At 41.8% G+C, this 24,008-nt stretch overlaps 1 protein-coding gene across 1 annotated transcript in view; it reads left to right on the forward strand.

The window, feature by feature from the left end:
* CA10 (carbonic anhydrase 10) overlaps positions 1-9,831 on the forward strand; it is a 596,370-nt gene extending 586,539 nt beyond the window's left edge. Inside the window, exons 6-10 of the mRNA XM_033961047.1 lie at positions 2,994-3,089; positions 4,861-4,933; positions 7,364-7,518; positions 8,760-8,934; positions 9,734-9,831. Coding sequence (XP_033816938.1) covers positions 2,994-3,089; positions 4,861-4,933; positions 7,364-7,518; positions 8,760-8,934; positions 9,734-9,756 — 522 coding nt within the window. The 3' untranslated portion in view covers positions 9,757-9,831. The remainder of the gene's footprint in view (positions 1-2,993; positions 3,090-4,860; positions 4,934-7,363; positions 7,519-8,759; positions 8,935-9,733) is intronic.
* Positions 9,832-24,008: the final 14,177 nt, after the last annotated feature.

Here is a 24,008-nt window from a genome sequence, read left to right on the forward strand (position 1 = left end):
TTATGACTTTATAAGAATGAGAATTTGGTATTTTCACGCTTTAAATAGGTAAATTGCAAAATCTGACTATCCTGGTCACAAAAGCAAAGTTTTATGGAAATAACAGACATTTTCTATACTTTTTAGGCATGAGCATTTAGGAAATTACATAGTGGTATTCATGAGCTATATTTGCATAGACTGAGTCACCCAGTATTGGCAAATGTGGCTCATGCATATTCACTGTGGAGCATCTGAAAACCTAACTGACCATGGCATCACCAGGACAGATTGGGGAAACCCTGAGCCTCGGGTTCTGCTCTCTCTCTGCTTCTGAAAACGTTTGCCAGTCAGCACACACATAACTGGAGTCTGCAGTGCCAATGAAGCTCCTCTACAAGGTGCAGGAAGATAGAAACGTTTGGGAAGATTAATGTCTCTAGCCAGTGGCGTAGCAAGGGTGAGAGGCGCCCCTCCCACGCCCTTGCCTTCCCTTTCCCCATACCTCTAGTTCACCGCTGCGAGCAACAAGAGCTTCAACGTGTTCCTCGCCGCCCCGTCGGCTCTCCCTCTGATGCCACTTCCTACGCGCAGCACCTGGAAGTGATGTCATCGGGAGGGACGACACAGTCACGAGGAGAATGTTGAAGTTGTTGTTCGTGGCAGGGAACAACTAGAGATACGGAGGGAAGGGGGCGCACGCGTGGCAAGGGGAGGAGTGGGAAGAGGAGGAGGGGCACCGACGTCCCCACCAACATGGCACCTGGGCCGAACCATCCCCCCTGCCCCCCTTACTATGCCACTGTCTTAAACCTCCCATGGTCCATTAATAAAATCCTATCATTAATGTTTTACAGCACAGCATGATACGACTCCTCTACTTCCTCAAATTCTGCTGGCTTTCATAAATCCTTTTTTTCCCTTTGTTCAAATGATAAAAATTCACTGCTATGTTGGCAGGGATGGTGGTGTAATTATATAAAACATTACCATATGCAAAACTTATTTTACACATGGAAATGGCTGCCGACAAGAGCACACATAACTATGGAGCATTGACCAATGGATGACATAGCAAGACTGACAGTGCAGTGACTGGACTAAACCAGCTGCTTTGGAACTTCCCCTCTAGGAGTGACCATAATGGTATAGTCCAGGGAATTGATTAAAGATGTTATACTCTAGGTGCAGCACAGAAAAACAGTGCGCCAATGCTTGACATTCATAGCATTCAAATTAGATATGGGTTCTAACTGCGCTAGCTGAATGCAAAGTAGCTGGAATACATGCATTTTTTCACGCACTAATACCAGCCCATAGCAATGCAGTTCTCCCACACATGTGCAGTGGTTGGTTCGTTTTGGTGCTCTCTACCGATATGCAGTGGCACTATGTTGGTGAGGGTGTAAGCGCCCACCATCCTCTCCACCCCCTGCTCCTTTCCCGCCCCCCACCACTGCCGCATGTGTGTGCCGCATCCCTTCCCCCGTACCTCTGTAATGTTCCTGGCTCTTCCTCTGATGTCACTTCCTGGACCCGCATCTAGAAAGTGACATCAGAGGAAGAGCCGATCCTGGCGTGACAGCAGCTTGGGGGTTGCTTCTCGCGCCAGGAACGTTACAGAGGTACGAGGGAAGGGAAGCACGCGGCAGGAGAGGCTGGGGAAGGAACATGTTGAGGTGGGGGGTCTGAGAAGAGGGTGGGGAGGTTGCCACTGCCAGTATGGTAGAGAGAATATACACATGACCATTGAGCATGGGGAGTGAGAGCTTATTTGTCCAGATGCTCTATCAAAGTAAAATGCCTTATGCTGTTTTTTAAATTATTATTTAAAGCAATACTCAGGAACTGTGCTTTTGAAATTGAGTGCTGACCTGGATTGTGGCAAGGCCACGTGAAAGGACATTATACACTTTTACTTTCAGGTTTGCTCTCAACACCTTACTTTTGTTTGTAAACCAAGACAAATCTGTAGTTTTTAATCCGTAAAAGTTCAGCAACAGTCTCCTCTTGCATCCTGATGCTGGCCCAGACCCGGCGCTAATTTTTGGCATGTGAGGCCGTCAAATCCCTCTGCACATTGCAGCGCTGTTTTCTGAGCATTGGCAAGGAATACCGAAAGACCTCATTAACATCTGTCTGACTAAATTTAAATACAATTTGCAGTAAGTTTGGCGTGCACGCCGTTTCCTGCGCTACAGTCTTGGAGCATTCCGCACACAATAACGCCAGCGCCAGTCTGGTGCTAAACACCTCTAGCACATGTGTTAGGCTTTGAGCATCTCACAAACTGTGGTACCGTATAGCCAGTGTCCTCGTAAGTCAGTGTATCCGAAACCCGTCCTGAGGACCCCACAACAGTCAAGATATCCAGAATGACGATGAAAAAGTTTGCATACACTCGAGCCTCTGTATATGCAAATTTGTCTAATGCATATTCATTGTACATATCCTGAAAACCCATCTAGCTGTAGGATCCCAGGGTCTGGGAACCCTGTCATCATAAAAGAAAAAGGACAAAAAAAAAAAACAAAGAGAGATTTTGTTCTGGGTAGTAGGAGAATTGTCACATTCCTAAGAGAATGTGTTAAAATTTAATATCCCCGGCATTCCCTTTAAAAGCTGTTTGCTCCTGTTTTCAAAATTTGAATTTAGTATAGAAAACTACAAGCATGATTTGTGCCAGTAATAAAGAAGGAAATAAAGTTCCTAACTGCCTGGCGTCTACGGATTTGGCACGTTTTCTCGCCATCATCATTTTCCACAAGATACAGGCCAAAGCAAAGAGCAGCGATTTCTACCAAGGCTTTCCTGTAGTGTGGCTGCAGTGTTATGAATGACTATTCTGCCTTTTGGGCCTTGTCTCGTCCAAATAACAAGACAAGTTTCTCTCCTGTTCTTTTGCTGGGGAGGTGGGGGGTGGTCACCGGGTGAAACTTAAAATCTGATTTTCGTGAGCGCTTACGAAATGCGGCAGAAATCTCCCATTTTAACCCTTCTGTCCTTTTCTTTAGGTCCAGTTAATCCACTATAACCATGAGTTATATACCAACGTCACAGAAGCTGCTAGAAGCCCCAATGGTTTGGTGGTAGTTTCTATATTTATTAAGGTAAGCATGCAAAAGAAATTGCAACCAGTTTTTGAAAAATTAAAAAAAACAAAACAGTTTCACTGGACTGGAGGTTGTGTCACCCGGTCAAAAGCAGACAAGTCTGAAAAGGAAGAGGTCTGCCAAAAGCAACCCTCACCCAGTTCACTATTATACCTAGCAACTGTACTGCAGTAGAGGCTTCAGGGCTCATTTTCAAAAAAGAGAGCGGTCCAAGAGCCGGCAAATGCCTAGGGTTACCAGAAGTTCAGATTTACCCCGACAGCTCCTCATTTTAGAGGACATGTCCAGACGGCTTTTCAAATCCCGGCACTTTGTCTGGGTTTTGTAAAGCTTCCAGTTTGGGGCCACGTCGGGAGGGCATCTGCGCATGCGCGCATGCAAGTCGGTGATGTCACGTGCATGCACACATGCGTGTGACATCATCGCATCGCGCCTGAACATGAGAACAGGTTGAGGGGGTGTGGCTTGGGGCGGAACCAGGCATGACTAGGGCGGAAGGGGCGGGACTGGGCAGGCCTGGGGGGTGGGGCCCTGTATCTGGATTTTACAATAATAAAATCTGGTAACCCTACATATACAGTCAGGTGAAAAAATTAGGACACCCCATGAAATATTCAGTTCTTTCTTTTTTTATTTATATTTTATTAACTTTTCAAAATTATGTTCCAAGCTTTACATCTTGTACAGAAAGCATAATCTAAGACATAACAAATTAAACAGAATTCATTAAATAAAAATAATAATACATTCCTTAATTACACTCAATTCCTCATAAGTGATCCAAGAAGTAGAAAAAAGAGCAATTAATGAAGTATAATATTTATAATAAAGATATGTATATCTGCTGCTGAAATAAAGAACTTATTCGTTCCATACAGTAGTTGTTGTTACACCATCCTTTTCCAAGCGTTTTAGGGAGAGAAAATTAAATGAGAAGGATCTACAAACACATATTTAAAAGAACGGTATCTGATAATACACTTGCAAGGGTACCGTAAAAAGAAGATACCCCCTAATTGGGTCACCCCTGGTTTCAACATTAGAAGTTCTCGTCTCCTCTTCTACGTTTCTCTCGAAACGTTGGGGAAAATCTGTATTTTAAACCCCAGAAAGTCCTTAGTTCTATTTTTAAAGAACAATTTAAGAATCCAATCTTTATCTGGAGATAACGCTACAGTCAACAATAAAGTAGCTGGAAAAGCTACTTCTGTGTCGGATTTCTCCAAAAGTACAGAAACATCCAAAGGACCTTCTTGCTGGTCACGATCCTGAATTTCTTGAGACTTCATAGGTAAATAATAAACCCTTGTAAGGAGAGGTAGGGAATTTTTCTTGTATTTCCAATACCTCAATGAAGTAGCGTTTAATATATTCAGTTCTTTCTTATGAAATGTTCACATATCGATGTCAAATCTTCTTTTTTTTTTTTAATCTCTGGAAAAGAAAGTGATGTAATTGCAAGTAAACAACAAAAATTTTCCTTGATTTACTCATGAAACAAAAGATATGAATGGTGAATGAGTAAATTAGATGCTGAATTATGATACTTTTGATATACAAGATGTTAGATATTAGGCACGCATTTTTATTCTTGGAGGGGGGGCAGACAGGGGTCATTGTCATACTCTGTCAGAACCACTGTGACTAAAGCGTCACTTCTAACATGAAGAATTTTTAGCATTCTCTTTTCCGTGTAAAGTTTTATTCTTGTCTTTATAAAAATACTTCTTTAAATACAATACCATTTTATGGGGATTTTCTCTTCTAGGTAACAGACTCTTCTAACCCATTCCTAAATCGTATGCTGAACCGAGACACCATCACAAGGATAACATATAAAAGTAAGGAGGTTTTTTTGTTTTTTTTCACCTACTTCACTTGGGATCTCTAAGGAATAGTTCTTGAAAGAAACATAAAATATAGAAACATGATGGCAGATAAAGGCCAAATGGCCCATCCAGTCTGCCCATCCATAACATCCACTATCTCCTCCTCTCCCTATTGGCTAAGGCTCTTAACACTTGCATTGTGAGGTCCTAGAGCTTTATAGTTATAGGCAAAGGGGCTCATAATTTTAAAAAACATCCCAAAAGTGACCTAAATCGGTACTTGGACGATCAAAGAGTCAGATCGTCCAAGTACCGATAATCAAAGCTGGTTTTAGACGTATCTAAAACCAGCTTAAGCCTTTCCACTGCCTCTAAAAACCTAGAACGAAAAGAGACATTTTTAGAGGAGGGGATAGGTCAAGAAGTGGGCTGACCCAGACTTAGTCGTACAGCAAATATAACCAAAACCTTTAACAGGTTGCCTAGTCGGAACTGATACGTTTTGACTTAGACCAAGTCAAAACAGAATAAGTTCCGAATACGGGCCGCTGAGCTGATCGCGGCTGCCGAGACCAGCTCAACAGCCCTGGCAATCTGCCCACCTCATCCCCCCGCAACGATCGCGGCAGGAGAGATGGCTCATATCTCCTGCCGCGATCGCGATCCCCACCCCCCGAACTGCCGCGACCCGCGGCAGGAGAGATGCCCAATGAAATAAACAAATTTTTAAAAAGAAATGCTACTAGGTCTGGGCTCCTCTCTCCCTCTCCTTACATTGCGTGTCCCTGGGATTTAGATGAGGCAGGAGTAATCCCTAAGGCTGGGACCATTGTGGCATAAGGCACTAGTGGGACGAGAGTGATTGGGTTCATACCTGCCCCATTTAAACACCATTAGGCTACTCCTCCATGCCTAAGGTTACTAGATTTTCTGTCTGGAAGATCCAGACTCCTAGACCTGCCCCCAGGCCCACCCATTCATGCCCCGCCACACGCCAGTTCCTCCCCATCATGCCCCCAATCCCACACCTGATCCAGCCGCCCCCCCCCCCGCCCCCTCGCTACCTGCTCTCATCGTGCGCGTTACCTCATCATGTCATAACTGAGCATGTGCAGATGCCCTCCTGCCCGAAGGAAAGTTTTTCAAAACCCGGACAAAATGCCGGGTTTTGAAAAGCCGTCCGGACTCCCAGACATGTCCTCAAAAGGAGGACATGTCGGAAAAAATCCAGACGTCTGGTAACCCTATCCGTGCCACTATTTTCAGGGGGTGGAGGGAGAGATTGCCAGCCATAAGTAAATGAAATACAATGAAAAAAATATTGTTCTATATTTTTGTTTCATTTGCAAAGCAAAATGGACCAAAATAAGAAATACTGTATCATTCTGATAGAGGTAAAAGGAATCCATAGATTTTGTCCCAAGGTAGACTTTAAAAATTGCTACCGCTGAGTTAATCGATGTATAATTTAGGTGGATAGCTCTGTTTTTGAGTCATTTCTTTGTAATTATTCCTCATTAAAATTACATTACATTGGTGTCTTCTATTCCGCCAATACCTTTCAGTTCTAGGCGGTTTACAAGAGTTGACCTGGGCATTCCCAGGGAGAATACATGGTTAATAGATGTAGTATGCGTCGGGATCTGTGGAGGGTCGATCAGGTTTTGTTAGATCATTTGCCAAATTTCTTGAATAGAAAAGTTTTAAGTTCTTTCCTGAGTGTTTTGTAGTTGGGTGTCATAGTCAGCAGATTGGAGAGGTGGCGATCTAGTTTCGCTCCTCTGGTGGCTAAAAGTCCGTCTTATTTTTTTTTTTTTTTTTTGCTTTGTATGCCTTTGATTGGGGGTTGGGTAAAGTGTGCATGAGTTCTCCTTGGTCTGGATGTGTTTTTCCTGATGAGGCCGTTGCTCAGATAGCTCGGTCCATTTCCATTTAGTGCAATGAATAGGGTGAAGTAGAATTTGTATTGTATGCGTGCTTGTACTGGGAGTCCGTGTTAATCTCGGAAAGCGGTGGTAATAAGGTCATATTTTTTTAAGCGAGTAAATCAGTCTAAGAGCTGTATTTTGGACTGTTTGTAATTGTTTTAGCATGTGGGTTGGGCATGACAGGTATAGGATGTTTACAGTAGTCCTGGAGTCCTAGGATTAGCGCTTGTACCAAGAGTTTGAACTGCTCTTTGTTGAAGTATTTTCGGATTTGCCTTAGGTTGCCTTCTGGATTGTTTTGCTGATTTGAAGTCGCAGTGTGCAGCCTTTGCCTATCATTATTCCCAGAAGTTTTAGGTTGGGTTGTATGGGGTATGTGATGGAGTCTATTTCTAGGTTTGTTATGGTTGGTGGGGTTTGTGTTTTTTTTTCCAGAAGTAAGAATTTGGTTTTGTCTTGATTCAGTTTTAACTTGTGGTCTCTCATCCATTTTGACACCGTTTCTATTCCTCAGATGATGCATACTTACTGCAGGGACTTAACATAGAAGAACTTTATCCAGAAACCTCCAGTTTCATCACTTATGATGGCTCAATGACTATTCCACCTTGTTATGAAACAGCGAGTTGGATAATAATGAACAAGCCAGTCTATATAACAAGGATGCAGGTATACCACTTCGATTTTTATCATCTGAAAATACTGATGTCAATATATATTCATCTGCAAAACCATGCTTATGCTTTTTGAACATATACGATATATAGAGCCTTTGCCTATCCGTCCATATGGTGCAAAAAAAAAAAATAATCCTCTTCAAAGAAGGAACAGCGAATGTATACTTGGTAGCGATGCTTACAACCTCTGATCTAATTTCTTTCAAATAGAATCAACGTAGCTCCATGATGGACTTCACAAAAAAAAAAAAATGCTTCTTTTGAAGCGAGCCCTACCATATTGCATTTTCCCCTTCCACCACTTTCCTCCCTTTATTTTTATTTTTAATCTCGATGTATTTATCAACTAACCATGCTCCTCCTCCCGTTTTCTTTCCAGTATGTCAGTCTGTTATGCATCCCTCTTTTATTATTTTCCTACCTTTTATTTTAGATATGTTTTTATTTTTTATTTTAAAATTTTTTTAGTCTCTTTCCATTGTAAACCGTTGAGGTACCTGTTTGATAAATGGTACATCAAAGAATAAAGAAACGTGGAAACTTGGAAACCTAGGGCCTCTTCTATGAAACTGCGCTAGCGGTTTCTAGCGTGGGGAGCCGCGCTGAATGGCCCATGCTGCTCACGACGCTCATAGAGTTCCTATGAGAATCGGGAACAGCGTGGGCCATTCAGCATGGCTCTCTGCACTAAAAACTGCTAGCGCAGTTTAATAGAAGAGGGGGTTGGTGATGGGTTTGAAACCACATGGGAAACATGAATGGCATCTCCCGTGTCACTTCATATCATTGGCAAATGAAAACAAGCAACCAAAAAACATAAAAATTAATGCTCTTTCATGTGTCGTCAGTAGTGTACACTCTAGTGAATTGTGCAAACACACTTTTTTTATCCATTTTTTTGTATTATTACACACTCTGTTGTGAGTAGTGTTTACTCTTTGCAAACAGTGCACACTCTTGCAGAACACTGCATTGTGCTCAGTGGCATAGTAGGGGGAGGGGCAGAGGTTGGCAGACCGCCCCGGGAAACTGCTGAAAAGGCATTTGTTCTGTAAAATGAAATATAGGGTCTGAGTTTGGTTGAGGGAGAAGGAGTGATGACTCTTGAGTGCTGGTCACAGAAGCATTCGATGGTCTGGTTTGGTTTATTTGGCATATTGATGTCTGTTATTGAGGCACCTTGTATGACTTATGGAATTGTATAATTTGTATAATTTTCCTTGTTGTCCACAGATGCATTCGCTGCGACTGCTCAGCCAGAATCAGCCATCGCAGATATTTCTAAGCATGAGTGACAATTTCAGGCCCGTCCAGCCTCTCAACAACCGCTGTATCCGTACCAATATCAACTTTAGTTTACAGGGGAAAGACTGTCCAAATAACAGGGCACAGAAGCTGCAATACAGAGGTAAGTTTTGCTATGAGGGTTTCGCAGCCACGGCTCTGGCATAAAGCATCCCATTACCCCAGCTGCCAGCGTATGGGGTGCCAAGGAAGTAACGCATCCAAACGAGATCCCCATACAGCTGATTCTGCCTTCCTGAAGAATATTTTGGCAGCTTCAAGAGAGCTAGGACCAAACCAGAAGCAAAATGGAGCGTCTTCAGAGCTTTATAATACCCCAAAAAGTATTCTACTGCTAATGAAGTGTTTCGACTGATTAATTTAACACATCGAGGGAGGGAGGGCACTGATTTGTTGTTTTAATGCTCTAGTCCAGTAAGACTTGCAGAAGCCTTCGTGCCTTGTCAGGAAGCTTCCTGTTTTGGGATAACTGTTCAAGATGAAACCTTGGCATGAATGCGCATCCATTCTCTTGACATGCTGTTGTTGCACACAAATGCTTGATGTCTCGATGCGCTCTGTGGATTCATTTCTAACATTGTATCTCTGAGCATGCCATTCAGGGCTCCTTTTACAAAGGCGCGCTAGCATTTTTAACGCATGCACCGGATTAGCGCACGCTAGAGTGCGCGCTAGCCGAAAATCCACCACCTCCTCAACAGGAGGCAGAAGCGGCTAGCGCGCATGGCAATTTAGGGTGCGCTATTCCGCGCGTTAAGGAGCCCTTAGCAATGATTTGGTTTCCCCCCCCAAGCTGTTGCTATAGAATTTTCCCTTTTAACCACTTCTTTCTTTTACAGCAAACACCCTCAGCATTTCATCTTTACTAAATCTAGTTCTTGTTGTTTTTTTTTTCCTTTTAGTTAATGAGTGGCTTCTCAAATAATTAGGATATCTTTTTTAAAATTAAAAAAAAAAAAAAACAAAACGTCGACGACTAACCTCAGTGGAATGCTACTGCTGTGAACTGGCAAAACTTAGAATGCATTCGATCTCATCCGCTCTCTGGATTTATACTTCATGACAGTACTGTCTGTCCAACCTTGCAGCAAAAAAATTTTTAAAAAGCGAAAAACACTGCAAATGATGGAAATCCAGCGAAGATTTCTTTCTTAAGATCCCTCTTACCCGACAACTGAGGGTGACTACAGTTTTTGATACCAGTTTCTCTCAAACTAGTTAAGCTTACGAAAACACAAGACTTCTCAGCCTTTGTACATATGAACATCCCTCCTAAATCTACTTGGTTCACCATCGCCATGGAATTGTGATCTATGTGCCAAGTAACACTTGGATAATTCTCCCATTACTACTATCTTATTATGGAAACTGGGAATGCCAAATAAAGAAGACGGTAGCGGGAACTTATTTCTAGGTTACGATCCTTCTGTTTATTTAAAGAGAGGACCCGGGTTGAGAGTTAAGCAATTGTACATACACCACAACGTAATGTAAGAAAATTTCAGCATCTCTGTCCCCTGCCCCGTCACACTCCGGAACATCAAAACGGATCCATCTTCTGTTTCTTGTTTTATAAAGGTCGTACATTGTGTTTGGTTACTGTTAACAAATCAATAAATGTGGATAAGAAATTAAATTAGTACCCTGGTTTGTTTTTCCCTCTTCTAAAATGATGGACATCAATCCATGTCTTCATTATTTGTATGTTACCGGAGGCTTTCGGGCCCCGATTCCAGAAGTGGTATTTACCAATGCCGGCGCCTACCTTAATTTTTTTTATCATTGGTTAATTGGCGCTCATAATTGAAAGCACCATTAAAAATTGATTAAAATGCAATTTTTTAAAAATTAATTAGCCAGTAGGTGCCTAATTTGGTAGGTGCCTACTACCTTGCAGTAGGCGTCGACACCGAGGTGCCTACCTGAAAAGAAGGTGTGGTTAGGGGCAGGGTTTGGGAATGGATTAGGTCAGGTGCTAGTATTTCAAACTAAGAAAAGCCTGGCCTAATATACCAGCGCCTAAGTTGTAGACGCCTACTGGCAGCTAACTCGACTCTAACACGATTCTACAAAAGACGCCTAACTTTGAATGATAGGTGGTGGGTGCCATTTTCGTAGGTGCCGTTTATAGAATAAGGCCCTTTGTGTTGACCCTCCACATTACAGGACTTTATTGCACTAATGGCAAATCAACAAAACAAGGAGAAAAGGGTGGTCCCAACCTAAACTGCAGTAAAAAACCAACCGAGAGCAAGCAAAACAAAACTGCAGATCTGTACAAGACGTAGGCAAAATTTATTGTGACAAAATAATTATATGCAAACCCTTTTACCAATCAAGGGACCCGACACGGTCCGTGTTTCGGACAAACCTTCGTCAGGGGTCCATGGTAAAAATGGGATAACAGAAAAAAGTCACAAAAAATTGTAGAGTAGCAGCAAAGGATTGGCCACGTCGGGATTCACCAACTACAATGAACCATCGCCATTGTTCATTGTAGTCGGTGAATCCCGACGTGGCCAATCCTTTGCTGCTACTCTACAATTTTTTGTGACTTTTTTCTGTTATCCCATTTTTACCATGGACCCCTGACAAAGGTTTGTCCGAAACACGGACCGTGTCGGGTCCCTTGATTGGTAAAAGGGTTTGCATATAATTATTTTGTCACAATAAATTTTGCCTACGTCTTGTACAGATCTGCAGTTTTGTTTTGTTTGCTCACTAATGGCAAATCAGCATACAAAGAGGGGTCGCTTTCGTTCTGCTTTGTGAACACAATTATTAAGATTTAAGAGTGAAAACCCAGAAAGCAATTGAAAAACGGTTGCTAGTTTAAGACTATTCCATTTTTGTTTGTTCGTTTGCTTGGACGCATAGATTTTGCCTTGTAAATTGTAAGTAAACGAATCATTGTTTCTTCTTTGCTTTAATGGACATCCGTCGTGTTGCGATAGCTTCAGCTTAATAAATGCATTGACCTGAGCAATGCCTACTACTTTATGTCAGCAACTTCAAAGAAGAAACAAGTACGTTTGCCTACACAGATTCTACAAGGTATTGTTCTTGCTAATTACCAATCAGTGACTCCAAATCCCCTGGAAAGCATTAAGGGAAGAAGTTATCAACATCAGCTACCATTGAAATGGGTTATTTTAACCTCAGTAAATAGGTCTCTCTGCATTAAATAGCATCAGTAAATGATAAAATAAAACATCTTAATGGTAGCCTGTATTGATAACTTTTCCCCCTACATATCAACCCTTAAAAATATACTGAAATATGAACAATCCCTCAAACTTTTTTACAGAGAGCATACAAATAATGAGAAATATGTTTCAGGTAAAAAAGCTTTTTTATGAACTGAGGGAAGGTCGGCAGATCAAATCCCAGACTTTCATGAGCATGGTGTCCAATCTGTTGTACGAGAGATGGTTTAGTCCTTATTACATTGATACAAAATACAAAAAACCCACTCTTTCTGTGTTTATAGACAAATAATTAAACTAAGTTCAAAGTGCTCAGAACCAATCAACTGGTAGTAAAAAGATCACGCCGGGGTTTTCCCCCTGGAGAAAATCTTTGCTTGTTCAATCATCGCACTTTAAGTGTTATACTATATGGATTACAATTCCAACTCCTCAAAGTGTCATAAACAATTCTTTGTACTCATCTTGGGTGTCTAATTGTTCCAGGTTCTGACGCGTTTGGCCAGACCAGGCTTCCTCAGAGAACCCACACAGAAGTCTCAAAGCGAACATTAGATCACAATCGTTTGGCCAAACGCGTCAGAACCTGGAACAATTAGACAGTTCATTAGGAAGTAATTTTGTATTCTCACAATTTTGATTGATACTTCCTCAGTAATTGTATTTTGGTTCCACTATACTATCACTTTCCCATTTTTTATTTGGGTATCCTTATTTTTTTTTTTTATATTCTTTATTCATTTTCAAAATTACATTAAGTGTAAAATATATTCATTCACAGTAACAATAAATATATCACTTATAAACAATCATTGGTACATTATATAAATTTTTATCCCTTCCCCTTTCCCATCCCTCCCATCCATATCTTCCATTATTATATAATATATGTAATAATAAAAATACCCCCCTCCCTATATCCTGAACTGATAATTAAAAGGGAAATAATTTTACTTAATCCTTACAATATTTTGTTAATGGTTTCCACACATCCTGAAACTTCTTAAAGTAACCCCTTTGTAAAGCAATAAATCTTTCCATTTTATAGATATGGCATAAAGAATTCCACCAAAAGTTATAATTTAATCTCCTCCAATCCTTCCAATTATATGTAATTTACTGAATGGCAACCCCAGTCATTATTAGTAGTAATTTATTGTTGTTAGCAGAAATCTGACTTTTTGCTCTCATTTCCATACCAAATATCACAGTATCATAAGATAATGCCACTGGGTTCTCTAATAAATTATTAATTTGGTCCCAAATTGATTTCCAAAAATTCATAATATATGGGCAATGAAACAATAAATGATCTAAAGTTCCTGCTTCTAAATGACAATGCCAGCATCTATTAGACAAAGAACTATCTAATTTTTGCAACCTAATAGGGGTCCATAACGCTCTATGTAACAGAAAAAACCAAGTTTGTCTCATAGATGGGGTATTCTTATTACATTGAACCTGTTATTGCTGGACTACATCCCTATACTTATGAACCTTTCATATGCTCGCTGGATCCGATATGCTGTCCTATGGTTACAGAAGACTTTGTGTGTGGAACGTGCTCAGAGCAAATGTACGGAAGTGTGCGAGTCCCTCTGGGAGCCAGACACGGAGCCTGATGACCTATTTGAAACCATTTCCCAGACAATGCTGAATGCAGTAGAGATGCCACGTCTGGCATGGGTGTAATTGTATATGTCATTGAAGAGGACAAAATTACAACCAAGCTGCTGAAAGCCCGCATGGATTAATTCTCTTATTGCTTGCAGCAGGTTCTGTATTGTTTATTTTCTAAATAAAATTGTGAAAGCCTTAAAAAAAAAAACAACCCCTGCATGCAAGAAATCCAGACATAGTGGGAAACAAGAAGAACACCAGAAAGGCATTACTCATAGAGGTATACAGTATAACGACCCCATGTGCCTAGAGATGTGTAGTAGAGAATGACACGGTGACAAAATTCATCACCGTTCCCGTCCCCATGGATAACCGCGGGAAACCATCTTCATGTCATTCTTTAAGGAGAGAGGGAAGAATCAGAGTATGAATGGCCACAACCACTGACCCGCAAGCTTTGCTTTGAAGAATGCTGGTGTAGAAGGACTGAGGTTGAAACAGACACTACACAATGACAGTCTCTGGTATCCAGAGCAGATATTGTGATGTCATAATGCCTCATTCCACCAGTGCCTAAGAGCCAATCACATCAGGGATGTCACAATGGCTTCATTATTCTTGGCTCACATAAGAATCAGAGTATGAATGGCCACAACCACTGACCCGCAAGCTGTGCTTTGAAGAATGCTGGTGTAGAAGGATTGAGGTTGAAATAGACACTAGAAAATGACATGGGATTATTTTCCGCGGTTATCCGCAGGGACGGGAACGGTGATGAATTTTGTCACCGTGTCATTCTCTAATGTGTAGCCTTACCAAGGGCTAAAACCCCTATAGCGAGACCCACCACCCAATCATTGCATATGTGATAATGTGCTGAAAAATGCTTTCAAATTGTGACTTCACGGTGTTTGATCAAATGTTTTTTTTAAAAGATTATGAATTTCACTTACCTTCAAATATTTGTCAAGGCTACCCATCTCTAAGCACATGTTATTATCCTGATTATAGGTATTTACCAACCTAGTCTTTCGGATAGGGGTCATTATACTGTATTTCTATAAAGTCATTTTTGATCCTTACGTTCAAAACTAGAGTTTTCTTATCCCAAATTCTGTTTTGTATTAATCATAGAGGTGTCAGTTCCAAGTGTGAATTGTGTGGAGAGAGGGAAGATCCTCAGGTGCCATAAAATTCAGTCTGAGCTCATGAAAATGAGGCCGGAAGATACAGAAATGTTTCCCATTGTTTGAGGTGTCACAGGCTTGATCAAAAGGAATTTTCTAAGATAGGGATGGGTTGCCTATACATGATACATCTTTCAGATTCCAGAGAAAAGCTCTCTTTGACATAATGCAAGTTTTACCAGGAAAATTAGCAGGAAATTTGAGGGCTGAGATCATATTCTACATGCCTTGGCTTAGGAGTGAGGCTCACTTCTGTCAATAAGCACAAAACCAGTGGTGTAGTAAGGGTGGGGGGGATGCTGGACCTGTTCTCCTGTCCACCATCCCCATTCCTTCCCTTCCCCCCCCCACTACCGTGCACAGCTTTTCCCTTCCCCATACCTCTTTAGTGTTCCCAGCGAGAGTAGCAACTCCAACCTGCCGCTTGCCAGCATCAGCTCTTCCTCTGATGTCACTTCCTGGACCAGCACCAAGGAAGTGACATCAGAGGAAGAGCCGATGCTGGTGGGAGCAACCAGTTGGGGTTGCTGCTCACGCCGGGGACATTATAGAGGTATGGGGGAAGGGAAGGGGTGCATGCACGCGACAGGAGGGGGGCGAGAAGGAGCGGATGGGGGTGGGAACAGAGAAGAGGGCAGGGGAGGGGCACCACAGCACCCTCGCTACGCCACTGCACAAAATTAACCCATTTGGAGAAGTTGCCCCCTAAAGAGAAGATGCACATAGGGGCTGATTCTGGAACTGGTGCCTGCCACGTGTCAATCACGGTGAGCGGGGGCTCCAGGCACTGGAAATGTAGGCCAGGGTTTGACAGGGTTCTGTCAGAATCGTGGCCAGCAGTGTATAGCGATGTTAAAGTGTGGCTCCACCCCTAAACACGCCCACTTCCGGGCTCTAGTATCACTATGCACCACTAGCCACCAGAGACTTAGGTACCAGTCCCAGAGGCTGCATAGCGGTGGCTATTGTTTTTTAAATGAGGGTTTAATTGGGTTTTAATGTTGCAACCAATTATTATGCCACTTAAATCCAATTAAACCACTTACTTTAGGTGCCGGCAGGCACAATCTAGGAGCCTGCCATGGCCTAAAATAAGGCAACTTGTTTGTGAATCTGGGCCATAGTTGCATCTTTTACAATCTAAACTTGTACCTCATGACTCTGCCTGCCCCCAAAGATGCATAAACATGGGTCATATAAAAGCATACTTTTACACCAGAAATAGCTAAGAAGAAAAAAAAATTAAATTGAATCAGGTTGGGCAGGCTTGATGGACCATTCAGGGTCTTTATCTGCCGTCATCTACTATGTTACTATGTTACATGAAAACAATGGATTAATTTTATAAAAGTTCTTTTAGACACGTAAAACAGGGTTTACATTTTTAAAAATCCTTTTGAAAATGTTATAAAATTTTATGAAATCAAGACATAAATGACCCCTATAAAATTTCATCTGGCACAAAAGTGCACCATTCTAGTTCTATAAAAAAAAAAGTTATATGTGTAAATTTAGGTGTGGAATCTATGCCTAAATTTTACCCACAAGTCCAAAAAGGGGCGTGGAAATGTGTGGATCATGGGCTGCTCACAGGTGGATTTGGGGCATTGCTTTGTTGCATGTGTAATTATAGAGTAAGGGCATCCATGCCCTGCTTTTACTGCAAAACAGCATTGTCGTGACCTGGGGCCCTACTTGTACTGGTGAGATTCTGCAGCACGGTGGGTTTTACTCTTTTTCTATAATATTTCTTAAACATTTTTAATAGATTGTCTATTGTTTGAGGGGTTACCATTGTTTTCCATATTATCTGACTTTTTACTTTTCTCTATACAAAAGTTCAAGCTATCACGCCGATGCAGTTTTTATTTCACTATGGGGATTCTCAGAACGCCACCCTGTCCAGACAGGAACAGCGTGGCAACCCAAAATTGTGATATCGTTTTTGCTTTTATAGTTTTTTTTGTTTGGTTTTAGAAATTGTTTGGTTTAGAAATTGATACGTTAATATTTATATGAAATTAAGATAAAAATATATAAAACCAAACAAAAAAAAAACATAAAAGCAAAAAAGATATCACAATTTTGGGTTGAATCAGGGAAGAGTGCTGCCATGCTGTTCCTGTCTGGACAGGGTGGCGTTCTGAGAATCCCCATAGTGATATAAAAACTGCATCAGCGTGATAGTTTGAACTTTTATATGGCTATTGATATCCAGTGAAAGTCAAATTAGCACATAATTTTTAGTTTTCTGACAGTTTACGCTGGATAATCAAGCCTGTAGGTTTTTTTTTGTTTTTTTTCAACTTATTTTCTGATTCTAGTTTACAGCCTTGGAAGATCAGAAGATTCGCGAGTTATAATATTACTGCTAATTTTTTAACTTTAAAGCCAATGGAATTTTAATCTTTTTTTTAGTATGACCTCTCTTACCCCCTCTTTTATAAAGCCGCGAATGCAGCTGCTGTGCGGCAAAAGCCCTGAAGCCCTTTAGATCCCTATGGGCTTCGGGGCAGTTATCGCGGTGCCAGCTGCTAAGCGCAGCTTTGAAAAAGAGAGGGTTAGTGTAAATGTGTGCTTTCCTGTTTTTTTATTGGAGTTCCTTTCCTGAATATTTCAGGGTTTTTTATTTATGCAAACTGCTTCGATTCACACGTTGGATTAGGCGGTATATCATGAAATAATAAACAACCTAAAAATAAACATACTGTATTTTACCTTTCTGAAGTCATGCTAGTGGATTTTCAGCAGACCCTTTAATGCTAAGATTGATTCCATTTGGAGCAAGTGGAACCTTGTACCGTTCATTAGGGATGTCAAAAGAATCTCAAAGCATATGGAGTCTCAAATCCAATTACATTTTTACTCAAGCAGTGACCTTGAATGTTTAATAAGGCATCCCATAAGCTTTTCTCCTGCCTCAGTTCTTAGTTCAGAACAGGAATTTGGGAATTTTTCCAAGGTCTTTAACTACTGAACCAGCAAAACATTAAAAAAAAAGATAGTTTGGTTGGTAAAGAAAAAGCAAAATTAAGATTCCCTCCACCACCCTTTGCAATCTGATTTTTTTTATTTTATTGGTGAGAGTAGTATTTGAATGATTTTTGAAAGCTTCTCCATCTTTTGATTCACAACGGTGAGTGTGTTTTAATAAAACTGAAGCAGACATTTATCAAAACTGTCTACATTCATTCACACTGCATGAATACAGCACGGACATGTGAAGAGCAGATCCTGAGCAAAAGCACATGCTGGGAAGTAGACATTTTAAAGCATGTATGGCGAGTCATAAGAACATAATTGCCGCTGCTGAGTCAGACCAGTGGTCCATCCTGCCCAGCAGTACGCTCACGTGGTGGCCCTCTGGTCAAAGACTAGCGCCCTAACTGAGACTAGCCCTAACTGCATACGTTCTGGTTCAGCAGGAATTTGTTCAACTTTGGCTTTAATCCCTGGAAGGTGTTTTCCCCTAGAGCGGCTTCCGGAAGAGCGTTCCAGATTTCTACCACTCTCTGGATGAAGAAGAACTTCCTTACGTTTGTACGGAATCTATCCCCTTTTAACTTTAGAGCGTGCCCTCTCGTTCTCTCTACCTTGGAGAGGGTGAACAATCTGTCTTTATCTACTAAGTCTATTCCCTTCAGTATCTTGAATGTTTTGATCATGTCCCCTCTCAGTCTCCTCTTTTCAAGGGAGAAGAGGCCCAGTTTCTCCAAGTATCTCTCACTGTACGGCAACTCTTCCAGCCCCTTAACCATTTTAGTTGCTCTTTTCTGGATCTTTTTGAGAAGTACCGCGTCCTTCTTCATGTACGGCTACCAGTGCTGGACACAGTACTCCAGGTGAGGGCACACCATGGTCCAGTACAGCGGCATGATAATCTTCTCTGATCTGTTTGTGATCCCCTTCTTTATCATTCCTAGCATTCTGTTCGCCCTTTTCGCCGCCACCGCACATTGCACAGATGGCTTCATCAACTCGTCGATCAGAACTCCCAAGTCTCTTTCCTGGGAGGTTTCTCCAAGTACCGCCCCGGACATCCTGTATTCATGCATGAGATTTTTTTTACCAACATGCATCACTTTACACTTACCCACGTTGAACCTCATTTGCCATGTCGATGGCCATTTCTCGAGCTTGATTATGTCACATTACAGTATTGGTTGCAGACAGAACCTCCCAGTTTTTGGCATTGGAAGAACCAATTACATCGTGTACTTTTATTTGAGGTTTGAGAGGTTTGTCGATCTCCTAGACCAGGGGTAGGCAATTCCGGTCGGCGAGAGCTGGAGCCAGGTCAGGTTTTCAGGATATCCACAATAAATATGCATGAGATAGATTTGCATCTCAAGGAGGCAGTGCATGGAAATCCATCTCATACACATTCATTGTGGATATCCTGAAAACCTGGCCTGGCTTCAGCTCTCGAGGACCAGAATTGCCTACCCCTGTCCTAGACGAACTCGTCTCTTTATGCAAATTTGGGACCCCTATATTCAAAAACTGTCACCTAGAGCATGAAGTTTGATTCTTAATGATTTACATTGAAGTTTTTCATACCTTCATTGTATTCCATGACCTGGCAATCTATGTCACTTTCCATCCAGGAGGGAAGGGGAGAAAGGAAAAGGGGGAGGGGGTGAAAGAGGGGAATAGGGTCTGTCGTATGAAACTTTTTGGAGGCATGATAGTATTTCATAGAATATATAGAATGAAAGTCTCAGAGTTGTGAAATTATTTGTAATGAATATTTTTTTCTATGTTATATAACTGTATTTTTACTTTCTTCCTTCAATAAAAATGTTAGAACATAAAGCAGGTAATGACAGTGGCATAGTAAAGGGGACAGTTTGCCCAGGGCACTGTCTTTGGGGGGGGGGGGGGTTGCTGGCACCCATCCTCCTCTCTGCCCCTCCCCCACTCCTTCTTACTCTTCCCCCTGCCATGCACATGCCTTCACTCCCCCCCTAGCTCTTCGCCGGCGCAAGCAGCAACTCCAGCCTGCTGATCCCACGCCTAGGAAATGACATCAGAGGGAGAGCTGACGCGGGCGGCGAGTCAGTGATGCTGCTCGCGCCAAGAAAGTTAAAAAGGCACGGGGAAAGGAAAGGGGTTGCGCACGCATAAGTGCATGTGGCAGGGAGGGTGGGAAAGGAGCAGCGGGGCAAAGAGGAGGGCGGGAGAGGGGCAGCACCACCCCCAGTGTCTCTCAACTGCGCTACGCCACTAGGTACAGGAAAGGGCATGTGAGTCATTCAAAGTGAAAACCCTGCTCAGTAAACTAGGCACATGGATCTGTATTTATTTATTTATGACCCGCCTTTCCCAAGACGGATCACAATAGAGTACAAACAGAACCACATCCAGTACAACAAATCGAACATCAATATAACATAATAGTAATACAGTGCTCCCCCGCAAATTTGCGGTCGGCGGTTCGCAGTCCCGGTCATTTGTGGTATTTTCCAACTGCGAATGACCGGGCAGGAGAGGGCAGCCAGAGCGCCGGCGAGTGAAGGAAATCACTCGCTGTATGCTCCGACTGCCTCTTCCTGTACTCAATTTGGGCCTTACCAATCAGGAGCTGCGTGTCAAAGCAGCTCCTGATTGGTGAGGCCCGACTTTAGTACAGGAAGAGGTGGTTGGAGCATAAAGCGAGTGATTTCCTTCACTCGCCGGCACTCTTGCCTCGCTAGCTGCCCTCTCCTGTCTCCCCTGCCTAAAACCATATTCACGGTTTTTTTGAAATTTGGGGGGTTCCTGGAACGTAATAGTCCTCCACCCACAGTCTCACCAATAGAGGGTGCTGTTTTACTCTCACATTTTTCAATTGTGAGGGACAGGCAAGTTCTGCAGGACTCCAGGGAACATACCTGTCCTTAGCGACTGAAAATATTCCACCCCCTAGTGGTAGCAATGCAGCTGGAGGACACCTGCTCAGCTTAGAGGGAACACGTAACCCCCATGAATTTCGGTGAAGTACTGTAATGTAAAGCTTCCTAAAATTACAAAGAGGCTACCAGCGCCTCGCATCAAAAAACTATTGATCAAGTCCCATATTTCATCTTACAGAAGAGATGTTTCTTCAACATTTTCTTAAAACTACTCCAACTTGATTGCTGTTGTAAATATCCCGGAAGCTTATTCCACTCCCGAGCAGGGCAGGATTAACCAATAGGCCAAGTAGGCACGTGCCTAGGGCCCAAAATGGTCAGGGGGGCCCGATGAAGGAGGGCATCAACATTGATTTTTCCAAACGGCGATGGGCCCCTCCAGCATCGATCGGCAACGCCCCCCCCCCCCCCCGATCGGCAATGCGGGGCCCATCCTGATCGGCAACACGCCCCCCCCCCCCTCATCGACGGAAAGTAAGACAAGCAAGCAACGCGGGTAAGAAAGGCAACGGGAGCTGTAATTGTGCAAGTGGTGCTGCTTGCCCAAAGCTTCCCTCTGACGCAGCTTCCTGTTTCTGCCTGGACGCATGGTGGGGTGTGGTGGGGCAGGGGGCCCAGTGTACTTGTGTGCCTAGGGGCCCTCGATGAATTAATCCTGCCCTGCTCCCGAGGATCCACATACGAAAATATGCTAGCTCTAGACACGGCTAGCCGCAGCTGTTTCACTGTCAGAATACGTAGGTCATCATGCGTCACCGAGCGCGGTGTACGCTGTGGTTAATATGGCAGAATGCTATCCATCAAATGTTTCGTAGCCTTATTGTGTATACAAAGATGCACCATGGCCAGTAATTTATAAAGGATTCAATGTTCTAATTTTAACCAATACAAAGATATATAGCATTCTGTCACATGATCACTTTTTCTTAATCGAAAGAGAGTTCGAAAGACTGTGTTCTGGGCTACCTGCAGCGCACTCAGTGCTGATGCAGGGATAACCAAATTGCAGTAGTCTACCCTCTCCAATGTGCTACTTTAAAGGCTCCCAAGAATGAATTCTCTTGGTAAGTTAGCTGTTGGCAGAATAAAGGATCGGGAGCAAAACTGGGCAACCAGACCACCTATAGAGATGGTGCAAATGCTCACACCTAAAGAGTGAAGCATAGAAAAAGTAGAAGGTGTTGGGGTTTTTGGGGGGGGTTTTGGCTGTTTTGTCAGCAAACATTTGGAATTTCAAAGAGAAATTTTAGTTTTACTTTCTACATTGATGTGGTGAGCAGTGTTCCCTCTAAGCGGGCGGGTGTTGTGAGCAAACTTTTTTCACTGTGAGCTAAAAATATCGGGCGCCAGCAAGTTATGAGCCAAATAAATATGTTGTCAAAGTTGCTGATACATGAGGACGAGGTATTCAAAGGAATTTTAGGCCTACACGCTAAATTAAATAACGTTAAATAATATTTTTAAGAACACAAAACAACGCATTAATTCTTGAAAGTACAAAATTCTTTATTTTTTTTTTTTTTTTACCAGAAAAACTCAAATTTATTTTAAAACAGTCTACAGAAATTGTAGGGATGAAATGATATCTTAATAAATGTTTTACAACAAATGTAGTTATGTCTGTTACATCCATATGTGTAAACTGTAAATTAAAAACAGTCCAGAAGACAATACGTTTGATGCTTTCAATTTCTAGACAATCTATCAATTCCAGCTTCTACACAAAAGTATAAATACATTAAAACAAAATATTGAAAACCATTTTATTGGGCACAAAGTTTGCCTTCAGTGAGAAGAGTTCACTCAATATGTTGTAGAATAATTGTTGTGAAACTGGAATGGAATCAATTCTTCACTCAAGTTAGATATCATCAATATCTTCATCATCATCCCCAATATCATCAAACTGGATTTCATCGTCATCACCGGGGCCAAATGTGTCCGTTTCATTGATTTTAGCATGTTCTGGAAGTTCTCCATAGGCTTTTAGGCTCCAAAATTCTTTATTAAGATTGTTCTCTTCTGCCTTTTTCTGATTTCCAAAAATTGTAAACACTGTCTATGTTTACATTATTTCCTGTGGCTAAATAAAGTTTGATTCTAATTAGGCATTCCAAATGTTCTACTCTTAACTTATTACGAGTCTTTGTCTTTATAGCATTCATCAAGCTAAATCCTCTCTCACAATCGGCACTTGAAGCCTGAAAGGTGCCACACACGTCTAATAGAGCATTTAGTCCACTGACCTGTTTATGCTGCTGAGCAAAATTGTACATTTCCTGAATCGTTTGTATAGCTCCTGCTTTTACTTTTTCAGCAATAATATATTTGAACTCCGAATATTCTGAAATAAGCTGCCTTTTGAAACAATGTTCATCATCTTTGTTCATTAACAGAAAATAACGGTTAGATAATCGTGAAAATTGTTCGTTTCCAAATGTAAATTCCTCTAAGTTGGACGGATTTGAGATACAGTCTTTGTCGAAAACACGCCAGTCCTCTAATTCATTGTCAGGAAATCTTTTGTCCATATGATCACAAGTTTGTGTAATAAATGTAAGAATATGATCTGTTTTAATTACAGAATTACAAGATGAAATGAGAGTTTCAACATTTTCATTGAAATGTGGTTTTTCTCCCAGATATTGAGATCTGAGTTTCCTTAATTTGGCTTTAGTGAACTGGAATGCATCCAAAGGTGCCAAACAACTCTTCTGAAGAAGCTTACACAGTGATCCAAGCTCCTCAAGAACATCGCAGAGAATAAATAGCGCAACTTTAAATTCCAGATTACTCAATTTAGTCAGGCAGTATTTGTGCACGGGATCATTGTCTTCTTCCACCTGTTCTTGACAATATTCTAACAGGATGTCATAATTTCTAACCACTGCACTTACAGCAAAGTGCCGAGACAGCCACCTAACATCATGTATAGCTTTAAATGAAATGACATCTGAGTCTGCAGCATTAGCAATATCCTCCAGTTTGGCTTTTCGTACGCTCGATCTACTGAAAATCGTAGACACGGTGCGTATTAGAGTTTCGATCTCTTTCATGAATGGGATCGTTTTCCATGCATCGTCTATGCCTAGATCTTCGCGGTGAGCTACACAGTGTTGCTCTAGAAGATGAGGAACTGATTGACGTAACTTTGCAGCTACACCATTATGCTTCCCAAGCATGACTGATACTCCATCGGACGTGAACATGACCATACGACTGAAATCTAAATCGTTCTCACTATAAAACTGCTTTATAGCATCAACTATA

This window comes from Geotrypetes seraphini, chromosome 10, assembly GCF_902459505.1.
Source record: "Geotrypetes seraphini chromosome 10, aGeoSer1.1, whole genome shotgun sequence".
In the NCBI taxonomy this organism is placed as follows: Eukaryota; Metazoa; Chordata; class Amphibia; order Gymnophiona; family Dermophiidae; genus Geotrypetes; species Geotrypetes seraphini.